This window comes from Mandrillus leucophaeus, unplaced genomic scaffold, assembly GCF_000951045.1.
Source record: "Mandrillus leucophaeus isolate KB7577 unplaced genomic scaffold, Mleu.le_1.0 Scaffold161, whole genome shotgun sequence".
Taxonomy (NCBI): domain Eukaryota; kingdom Metazoa; phylum Chordata; class Mammalia; order Primates; family Cercopithecidae; genus Mandrillus; species Mandrillus leucophaeus.
In genome coordinates this window covers 401,057-412,404 of record NW_012101599.1, presented here as the reverse complement: position 1 = coordinate 412,404, position 11,348 = coordinate 401,057, and the positions used below count along the sequence as shown (strand labels likewise).

General features: G+C 43.5%; 1 protein-coding gene across 1 annotated transcript in view; it reads right to left on the bottom strand.

The window, feature by feature from the left end:
* Window positions 1-11,348, bottom strand: part of AAED1 (AhpC/TSA antioxidant enzyme domain containing 1) — a 15,216-nt gene that overhangs the window by 2,296 nt on the left and 1,572 nt on the right. Inside the window, exons 2-5 of the mRNA XM_011976015.1 lie at window positions 11,153-11,345; window positions 8,361-8,414; window positions 8,092-8,197; window positions 2,563-2,694 (exon numbers count right to left, since the gene is read on the bottom strand). Of these exons, the coding sequence (XP_011831405.1) occupies window positions 2,563-2,694; window positions 8,092-8,197; window positions 8,361-8,414; window positions 11,153-11,345 (485 nt within the window). The remainder of the gene's footprint in view (window positions 1-2,562; window positions 2,695-8,091; window positions 8,198-8,360; window positions 8,415-11,152; window positions 11,346-11,348) is intronic.

Genomic DNA, 11,348 nt, shown 5'->3' with positions numbered 1-11,348 from the left:
CCAGCCTGGGGGACAGAGCGAGACTCCGTCTCAAAAAAAAAAAAAAAAAAAGTAAGCCAGAGATGATTTAAAGTGCAGGGGAGGACATGCATAGGCTAGATCCAAATACTACAGCATTTTATAAAAGACACTTGAGCATCTCAGATTCTGGGATCCATTGCAGGTCCAGGAACCAGTCCCCCATGGATGCTGAGGGATGAACTGTATGGTCCCAAGTTGGCACACAAATGATGCTCTCCATGTGCTCTTTATTTTTTACTTATTTATTTTTTGAGATGGTGTCTCGGTCTCTTGCCCAGGCTGGAGTGCAGTGGCATGATTTTGGCTCACTGCAACCTCCACCTCCCAGGTTCAAGTGATTCTCCTGCCTCAGCCTCAAGAGTAGCTGGGACTACAGGTGCGCGCCACCACGCCCGGCTAATTTTTGTATTTTTAGTAGAGATGGGGTTTCACCGTGTTAGTCAGGATTGTCTCAATCTCCTGACTTCGTGATCTGCCCGCTTCTGGCTCCCAAAGTGTTAGGAGTACAGGCGTGAGCCACCGCGCCCGGTCCATGTACTCTTTATTCTTACACAACAGAAGATGTGGACAAATGATTCAGAGACATGGAGATAAGGGGCCCAAAAACATCCCCTTTTGGGTCTGAGGATAGAAATAAGTTGTTCAGAAATTTGGCTAATGTCATTCTGGGCCAATGCATAGGATTCATTCTCATTAATCAGGGCTTCTTTTTATAACTAATCTAACTGTTATAAACTCACGAGAGGGAGGGAAAGGGAGATTTTGGCTATAACGTTCCAGCTGCAAAAAGCCCAAAAGTCATCTATTACTCAGTCAAAACCCTCCTTCTAAAAAATATGGTATTGGCTAGGCGTGGTGGCTCACACCTGTAATCCCAGCACTTTGGGAGGCAGAGGTGGGCAGATCATGAGGTCAAGTAATTGAGACCATTCTGGCCAACCTGGTGAAACCTCGCCTCTACTAAAAATACAAAAATTAGCTGGGTGTGGTGGCGGGCGCCTGTAGTCCCACCTACTCGGGAGGCTGAGGCAGGAAAATCGCTCGAACCTGGGAGGCAGCGGTTGTAGTGAACGGAGATCGCACCACTGCACTCCAGCCTGGTGACAGAGCGAGGCTCCATCTCAAAAAAAAAAACGTATTTATGAAAATAAATATTACTTTTATAACTCTTATAAGCTATGCTCATTAAGATGGACAGTTTTAAAGAGGAAGAAAAAGCCAAAAGATGATCTTACAATATAGTGATTTAGGCTTTTGGACCCTGTCTGATACGGGTGTTTGTTCCTTGCTGCAATGCTGGAACACAGCAGAGATCTAATCAGTTATAACACACTTAGATGTCCACAATCCTTACATCTGCTCAAATACATCTGTTCAAACACTTAGCAGAGACAAGCCAAAGCAATCTCAGGTGGTCCACACCCATCAATAAAGTTGTTAACAGTGTGTGGCTTATAGTTGGACCTCAATCCCATTCTTTTTTTCTTTTTTTTGAGAGGGAGTTTCCTTCTTGTCACCCAGGCTGGAGTGCAGTGGCACAATCTCGGCTCACTGCAACCTCCGCCTCCCAGGTTCAAGTGATTCTCCTGCCTTAGCCTCTCAAGTAGCTGAGATGACAAGCATGCACCACCATGCCTGGTAATTTTTTGTAGTTTTAGTAGAGATGGGGTTTCACCAAGTTAGCCAGGCTGGTCTCGAACTCCTGGCCTCAAGTGAGCCACCTGCCTCGGCCTCCCAAAGTGCTGGGATTACAGGTGTGAGTCACCGTGCCCAGCCTCAATGGGATGAGCTGTCCCTAGCACTGACTTACTTGCTGACACTGAGTAAGTCTCCTAATTTTGTTAGGTATAAATAACTACATGGATTCTTTTCTTGACAAAAAAAGCGTGTGACGATTTTCCCCTATTCGGAAATGGTCATCTCCACTGAACATTCCTGAATAGGGGAGTGTCAAGGCCATATACAGATCACCAACCCACAGGTGACTGTGGGGAATCATCCAGGCACAGGATGATGGACACGCTCATCAAATGCATAAACATCAAAATACACGGAAGCCTTTGAAAACAAAAGATGCCCCTCTACAAAAGCACAGCATCCTGATTGTAATACCAAGATGTCCATTTGTACAGGGTGTCTGCTTTATGAAGAAAATGGTGGCCTCTGGGCCGGGCACGGTGGCTCACGCCTGTAATCCCAGCACTTTGGGAGGCCGAGGCAGGCGGATCACAAGGTCAGGAGATCGAGACCACGGTGAAACCCCGTCTCTACTAAAACTACAAAAAATTAGCCGGGCGCGGTGGCGGGCGCCTGTAGTCCCAGCTCCTCGGGAGGCTGAGGCAGGAGAATGGCGTGAACCCGGGGGGCGGAGCTTGCAGTGAGCTGAGATCGCGCCACTGCACTCCAGCCCGGGCGACAAAGCGAGACTCCGTCTCAAAGAAAAAAAAAAAAAAGAAAAAGAAAAAGAAAAGAAAATGGCAGCCTCTGAACATGTAAAAGGAACAAGACGTTCACTGCTGACCCTGGGCTTTGAATGCTTACCTGGACCTAAAATGAGGATTCCACCTTGCTGAGCTGGGTCTCCTTGAAAATCAAAGAGCGGGCCAGTCACTGCCCGCCACAGGCTCTGAAGGCTTCCTGAGAGTAGATTTGATTTTACGTGGGGGCTCTGTCCTGAAATGTTGAAAACTGTCTTTAGACGTCATTTTATATTCAATTTGATATTTAAGAAGATAATGTATTTCTAGAAAACATTCTCTTTCTTCCTTCAAAGATGGTTTCTCAACCTTTTACTATCAACATTTTGGCTCAGATCATTCTTTGTCCTGTGCGACACAGGGTGTTTTGCAACATCCTTGCCTTCTATACCCACTAAATACCAGTGGCACCATTTACCAAGTTGTAAAAACCAAAAACGGCCGGGCGCGGTGGCTCACGCCTGTAATCCCAGCACTTTGGGAGGCCGAGGCGGGCGGATCACGAGGTCAGGAGATCGAGACCATCCTGGCTCACCTGACGGTGAAACCCCGTCTCTACTAAAAATACAAAAAATTAGCCGGGCGCGGTGGCGGGCGCCTGTAGTCCCAGCTACTTGGAGGCTAAGGCAGGAGAATGGCGTGAACCCAGGAGGTGGAGCTTGCAGTGAGCTGAGATGGTGCCACTGCACTCCAGCCTGGGCAACAAAGCGAGACTCCGTCTCAAAAAAAAAAAAAAAAAAAACACCAAAAACGTCTTCAGACAATGCCAGATGTCTCCCAGGGGGAGAGAGGAGTAAATGTCCCAGTTAAGAACTACTGCTTTAAAGGAAAACATGACAGACCCATATCATTTTCCGCCAAAGAAAAATGTCAACTATAGACTTCTCAAATTAGCAGTGCTTTCCATTTTAATTCCCCGTTTATACTCTCTTTAGTCTCTCACTTATTAATAGGCAGCTACAATCCTTTTCAAGAGACATTGTGACACAGACTGTTACGTGTTGGTCAAAACCTGTTTCCTCTTTCTGGGCCCACAGCTAAAGTATATTTTCCAGTCTTGGTTGCAGTTAGGCAAGGCATGTGACTACGTTACAAACAATGAGTGAAACGATCTGTGCTGCTTCCAGACCAAGCTCCTCCCACAAGTGATTCTCATGTTCCTTCTACATTCTTGGAAGGCTTGGGTTGAACATGGCAAAGCACAAGATGGAAGGTGCCTGGATCCTGGAACTGCTGCTCAAGAGGAAAAGCATCCAAATAGAAAAACCGTTCTTGAAATTTAAGATAAAAAGAAATAACCTCCTACCATGTCATGCTACTGAGACATGGGGGCTTAGCTGTGACAACAGCCACTGCAGCTACCTCTTCACTTCTCCTTGGCTGTCAGTTTTCTATTTCTGTTCTCACAGTGGCTGATACTTAATTTCCACTTCGTCTGAGCAAAGAAACTCAGTCTCTTTACTCTCCTTGTAATTAATTTTTCTCCTATCCCTGCCATTTATGTCGTCTTTTAGCTTTTTATTTTAATGACTATGCAGCCTTTGGCCTGCCTCATTTCCTAAGATTTCCAAATATCTATTATTTCCCTTCATCTCTTCAACTCTTTGATTTCTTTCATGTTTACATTATAATGAGCATTTATCTTACCAAGAAACAAATACAGGCTCACTAGCATAGAGACTTGAGTAAAAGATTAAGTTTTACTTTGTTTTTTAAGAGACAGGGTCATGCTCTGTTGCTCAGTCTGGAGTGCAGTGGCACCATCATAGCTCACTGCAGCCTCCAACTCCTGGGCTCAGGCGATCCTCCCCCTTTGGCTTCCTAAGTAGCTGCGACCACTGGTTCATGCCACCAATCCTGGCTAATTTTTAAATTTTTTTTTGTAGAGATGGGGTCTCACTTTGTTGACCAGGCTGGTCTCAAATTCCTGGCCTCAGGAGATCCTCCCACCTCTGCCTCCCAAAGTGCTGGCATTACAAGTGTGACCACTGTGCCTGGCCTTGAATTTTACTATCTTATAGGATTCTATATGTGAAATAAATGTTCAGAAATCCAAACTCTCTCCTTATTTTTTAAAATTCAAAAAAATTGTTTGAGACAGGGCCTCAATCGTTACCCAGACTGGAGTGCAGTGGCACGATCACGGCTCACTGCAGCCTCAACCTCCCAGACTGCAATCAATTCTCCCGCCTCAGCCTCCCACATAGCAGGGAGTACAGGCATGCACCACCCACACAGAAGGGAGTACAGGCATGCACCACGCCCAGCTAATTTTTGTATTTTTTTGTAGAGACAGGGTTTCACCATGTTGTCCAGGCTGGTCTTGAACTCCTACACTCAAGAAGTCCTCCCACCTCAGCCTCCCAAAGTGCTAGGAATGCAGGTGTGAGCCACTGCGCCCGGCCCAAACTCTCTTCTTATGTTCAAAGAAGGGGTCAGTTAATATTTCAGAAATTTTAGAAATTCAACTTGAGATTCCATAGCTTAGAACTAAGTACTCTTTGTTGTCAAGCACAATCTAGTTTTGCCAGTTTGAATTTAATTCTTATGTGTCAAACTTCGTTTTTCAGTCTTCTATAAAACCAGTACTCCTTGTATGTAATGGCTTCATTTTCTTATTCTTCGTCTTTATAAAATAGGTACCATTAGTTTTAAATTATAATTGTGTATTTTTAGTGCCTTAGTTTTTCAAGTAAGACTATTCTGAGACTGACTTTGAGATTTATGCTTTATATTTTTTTAGGGAGAAACCTTAAAAAAATCATTTTATGAGAACCTAATATTTTGTTTGGCAATGCAGTCCTTTAACACAGGTCGAAGTAGTGAAGATTTGAATACACCCTCTCTTATAATTACAAGCATATATTCAACTTAGTATTCATCTATTTACTTTGCAATTCCATATCTTTACTGTGGCAATGAATAGTGAGGTGCTACTAAAGTGAAACTCACAGTTTATATCTAAAGTGCTAAATTTTTTCTTTTTGAGACAGAGTCTCGCTCTTGTTGCCCAGGCTGGGGTGCAATGGCACAATCTCGGCTCACCGCAACCTCCGCTTTCCAGGGTCAAGCAATTCTCCTGCCTCAGTCTCCCGAGTAGCTGGGATTACAGATATGTACCACCACACCCGGCTAATTTTGTATTTTTAGTAGAGATGGGGTTTCTCCATGTTGGTCAGGCTGGTCACGAACTCCCGACCTCAAGTGATCCGCCTGCCTTGGCCTCCCAAAGTCCTGGGATTACAGGCGTGAGCCACTGCGCCCAGCCCTAAAGTGCTAAATAATTAAACAGACCTTACACATGCTGAGACTCTATTACAGCACATAAAAACTGTGTACCAAAAAGTAAGGTTCACAATCTGTACTGCTATGATTTCCTACACTAAAGAGAGAGAAACAAGCAGACTCTGTGTTTATGCCGGATCATCATGAGTTCCGATCAAGTTTAGGTCTTTTTCTTTAAACACATCAATAAAGGAGCCGGGCGCGGTGGTTCACGCCTGTAACCCCAGCACTTTGGGAGGCCGAGGGGGGTGGATCACCTGAGGTCAGGAGTTTGAGACCAGCCTGACCAACATGGAGAAACCCCGTCTCTACTAAAAATACAAAATTAGTAGGGCGTGGTGGCATGCCTGTAATCCCAGCTACTCAGGAGGCTGAAGCAGGAGAATCGCTTGAACCCGGGAGGCAGACGTTGCAGTGAGCTGAGATCGCACCATTGCACTCCAGCCTGGGCAACAAGAGTGAAACTCTGTCTCATAAAACAAACAAACAAAAAAAAACATCAATAAAGGTATCATGCACCTCTGCTTCACAAACAGCTCCCAGACCCATCTCCTCCTCTCTATCCCCTCTTGAGGCCTTGTCATTTCTTTCTAGCTTATACCCGCCCTACAACCCTGTCACGAATATCACTGGCTCTGGTTTGGCCAGCACTAATCCCTGCTCCACATGGGTTATATGACTGTCTCACTTCTCTGCTTCAAACACTTGTATAATTCCCCAACTGCTTCAGAATAAATCCAAACTCCTTGGCACATTACCCCAGGTTCAACATGAACTGGCTATAACTTATCCCTTGGCTCACACCAATTCCCCTAGCTGGGTCTTGCACTCTGGCCAGAGGCAGGGACCTGTATTTTTCTGAAGGAGTCACATTTTCTCATGCTTTTGTGCTTTTGCACATGCTACTTTCTGTCTAGAGTGCCCTTCCCCACCCTCACTTCACCCAGCTAACTCCTTTTACAGTGAGCTGAGACCATCTCCTCTGAGAAGCCCGCCCAGATCCTTCTCCACTTAAATTGCTGACAATGGTATTTCTAGTCAGGAATGCCTCCCTCCATCACTGGCCCTCAGATGGCATTGTGATTAGCTGTTTGTGTCTCTCTCCCAGAGTAGATGATGAGTCTGCATGGTGGGGACTATGTATTTTACCACTGTCCTCCTGGGAGCATCCAACACAGTGGGTATCAGACAAGACGTCAATAATATTTATTCAAAATGATTGATTTTTGTTTGAGTTGAGTTCTCTTATCTGGCATTTCAGAAACACACATAACCAGTGCAACTCAAGTCTTCTAAGCTCTGTTAATTACAAGGAACTGTAGCAAGGGCAGAGAACATAGATAATGTAAGGATGAATAAACATGAAACTCTTCAACTAACTTTACTCTCTGGTCCCCTTAAGTGCAATAATAGAGCATATAATGAAGTGCAAGGTGCCATGAAAGCAACAGGGAAGCAATGGCTTCTGCCTGAAGAGTGATTCAGAGCCCTTTTCAGTTGGGTGATTTCAAATAATAAGCGGGATTTCCTCAATTAAAGGAGATGGGGTATTAAAGCCATGGTACTGAGGTATAAAATTATGTGAACTTAATACTACTTTTCGTTTTAATTACAAAAGTAAAATATACTTGTAAAAAATACAAAAGCCAATTTTCTCACTCCCCTCCTTGAGGTAAACACTACCATATCTTTTAAAACCTATTTCATTATGTGCGCACGTGCACACGCACACGATCTTTATGAAAATCATTTCTGTTTTCACAAAAATGGAACCACATTGAAAACACTTCTGCAGCTTATTTCCATTGAACAGTGCTTTGCTAACAGCCTTCCATGTCATTATACCCAGAAAATGAATCTTCTGGAGCCTGGTGTATCTGGACCACTTATTAGAATAATAAAAAGCAGCCCGAGGCCGGGCTCAGTGGCTCACGCCTGTAATACCAGCACTTTGGGAGGCCGAGGCAGGTCAGGAGTTCGAGACCAGCCTGGCAAACATGGTGAAACCCTGTCTCTACTAAAAATACAAAAAATTAGCTGGGCATAGTGGCAGGCACCTGTAATCCCAGCTACTCAGAAGGCCGAGGCAGGAGAATCATTTGAACCCGGGAGGTGGAGGTTGCAGTGAGCCGAGATTGCGCCACTGCACTCCAACCCAGGCAACAGAGAGAGACTCCATCTTTTTAAAAAAAAAAAAAAAAAAAAAAAAAGGCCTGATTTATGAATTGACCATGTTTCCCTATGCATATATACACAAATATGAAAATACACCACCAGTGTTTTCTATTTGAGACACGTTATGTCTTACCTGAGGAGGCAATTTCTTCACCTCTTTTCATTCCCAATCTTTTATAAATTTCTCTCTCAGGATCCACATAGATTTCATGAGAATATCCAGTCAGTCTGCAAAAAGGCTGAAAAGAGAGAATGGTTGGAATTTTTATAAGAACAAATGAGAGAAAAGTAACGATACTCTAACTTCAGCCAATTTAGCCTACATTTAGTGGTTTAAATAATGTAATTTTTATGTCGGAAAAAGATTTTATTCTTTAGTCTCCCAATGTACTAGATATTTACCTCAATATGATGGTAGGATGACTGTCCAATCACTATAAGGGTGACATTTGCTTCCTTAGGAGGAAAAAAATGACATGTATATATCATTAGAAATTATGCACGTTTTATACAACATCCCTTAACCCAAGTCTTCTGTTTCATTCTAATGCCACCTATAGGCTTCTAGAGGAATGGAATAAACAGCAAAATTGTGTGAGTTAATGCAAAGATACATATGGTAAAATATTAATTCAGATGTTTCTTTTGCTAAGTAGGAATTTCAAGACTTACATGTAAGACCTAAAACTATAAAACTACTACTAGAAGAAAACTACAAAACTGCCACATGACATGGGTATAAACAATCATTTCTAGAATATGACCTCAAAAATACAGAAAACAAAAAGCAAAAATTGACAAATGGGACTATATCAAACTAAAAAGCTTCTGCACAGCCAAGGAAATAATCAACAGAGAAGAGACAACTCACAGATTGAGAGAGAATATCTGCAAACTCAACATCTGATAAGGGGCAAATTTCCAAAGTGTAGAAGAAACTCAAACAATTTTGCAAGAAAACAACATAGCCTGATTAAAAAATGAACAAAGGGCTGAGCATGGTGGCTCACGCCTGTAATCCCAGCACTTTGGGAGGTCAAGGCAGGTGGATCACCTGAGGTCAGGAGATCGAGACCAGCCTGACCAACATGGCGAAACCCTGTCTCTACTAAAAATACAAAAATTAGCTGGGTGTGGTGGCACGTGCCTATAATCCCAGCTACTCTAGAGGCTGAGGCAGGAGAATCACTTGACCCTAGGAAGCGAAGGCTGCAGCAAGCCAAGATTGGGCCACTGCTCTCCAGCCTGGGGGGCTGAGTGAGACTCCGCTTCAAAAAAAAAGAAAAAAAAAGGACAAAGGATATGAATAGCTCTCAAAAGACATACAAATGGCCAAGAGATATATGAAAAGATGCTCAAAATCACTACTCATCAGGGAAATACAAATTCAAAGTACAATGAGATATAACCTCACACTTGTTAAACGGCTATCAATAAGATGCAAGATAAGTGTTTGGTGAGGATGTGGAGAAAAAGGAACTTTTGTACGCTGTTGTTAGGAATGTAAATTAGTACAGCCATTATGGAAAACAGTCTGGAAGTTACTAAAAAATCAAAAATAAACTATAATATGATTCAGCAATCCCACTACTGGGCATTTATCCAAAGGAAATGAAATCAGTATGTTGAAGAGATATCTCCACTCCCATGTTTTATTACAGCATGATTCACAATAGCCAAGATACAGAAGCAACCTCAGTGTTCAACAATGGATAAATATAAAGAAAATGTGGTATAGGCTGGGCGCAGTGACTCACGCCTGTAATCCGAGCACTTTGGCAGGCCCAGGCGGGTGGATGGGTCAGAAGTTCGAGACCAGTTTGACTGACATGGAGAAACCCCATCTCTACTAAAAATACAAAATTAGCGGGGCATGGAGGCGCATGCCTGTAATCCCAGTTACTCGGGAGGCTGAGGCAGGAGAATCGCTTGAACCCGGGAGGCGGAGGTTGCAGTGAGCCGAGATCGCGCCATTGCACTCCAGCCTCGGTGACAAGAGCGAAAACTCCATCTCAAAAAAAAAAAAAAAAAAGAAGAAAAAGAAAATGCGGTATCACAATGTAATATTATTTAGTCACAAAAAAGACATTTTTCTGTTATTTGTGACAACACTGGATGCACCTGGAGGACATCATGTAAGTGAAATAACCCAGGCACAGGAAGAAAAATACCGCATGATCTCACTTAGCTATGGAAACGGAAAAAGTAGAGTGGAATGATGGTTACCAGAGACTGTTTACTCAGGGATGAGGAGAAGGGAGATGATCCAAGGGTACCAAGTTTCAGTTAAACCAGAGGAATAACTTTTAGAGATCTGCTGCACAGCATGGTGACTAGTTAATAATGTATACTTCAAAATTGCTTAAAGACTAGTTTTTACACGTTGTCATCACAAAAAAAATAACTAAAATCACTATCTGACATGATGGGTATATTATCTCAATGTAATCATTCCACAAAAGTAAATGCCTATCAAAATATTACACTGTATCCCATAAACATATACAATTATATATGTCAATTTTTAAAAAGAGAATAAAAGGATACGCAGACGAACAGTCAAAACATTGTTTTCGAAATGATATAGTCAATAATTCTTTATATTCTCCCCAAAGACATACTTTTAAAACTAGGCACAGTTATTTAATCAGTTATTTTTTCACATCCTAATTGATAAGGCCTGCTGAAAAAACATCTGTTTTACAAAGGCTGCCCAATGCCTTCCCTCAAAAAGCTCACTTGGGCACAAACTTATCTGTGCCTGAAGAAAAACAAGTATGTGGCTGTGCTAGGGAACAGGGAACTTGCAGCCTATTAACATAAACATTTGCACCTTTACAATATATTAGTATTTTCCCATAATGAGCAGCTATTTGGAGTGCAACAAATTAAAGGGAAGAAAATATCAGCCATTTCCAGCATTTGTTTTAGGGCATTATCAGTCAACATCTGAGAACGGGCGCTGGGTTACCAGGCAACACCACAATTGTTAGTACGTTCACCACCAGGCAGCACCCAGTGAGTTAGGGCAGAAATAGATCTCTGACGTCTCTTCCTTTGGAGGGGCGAGGGTGGAGAGAGGTGCGGGGAGGGGCAATCCGGGTTGCAAGTGCGCGCTGGAGCCGCGTCCTCCCCCGCCCCGCTCGCAAGGTCTGCAGAAGCCTGCACTGGGCCGCCCACGCTCAGAAACTCACTTGTAAGAAACTCTTGGGGATTTTGGCCAGATCCTCTACGTATTCCTTGCAGATGTAACACAGGAAATGCTGAAAGCCAATTGGGCAGAAAGGGCAAGTTAGTAACGCAGCACCCTCGCGCCCCGAAAGAGCCCGGTACTTCGCTGTGCGTGACGCGACCACAGGCGGCGCCCGCGGGGCCGGGACAGGCGGTCTG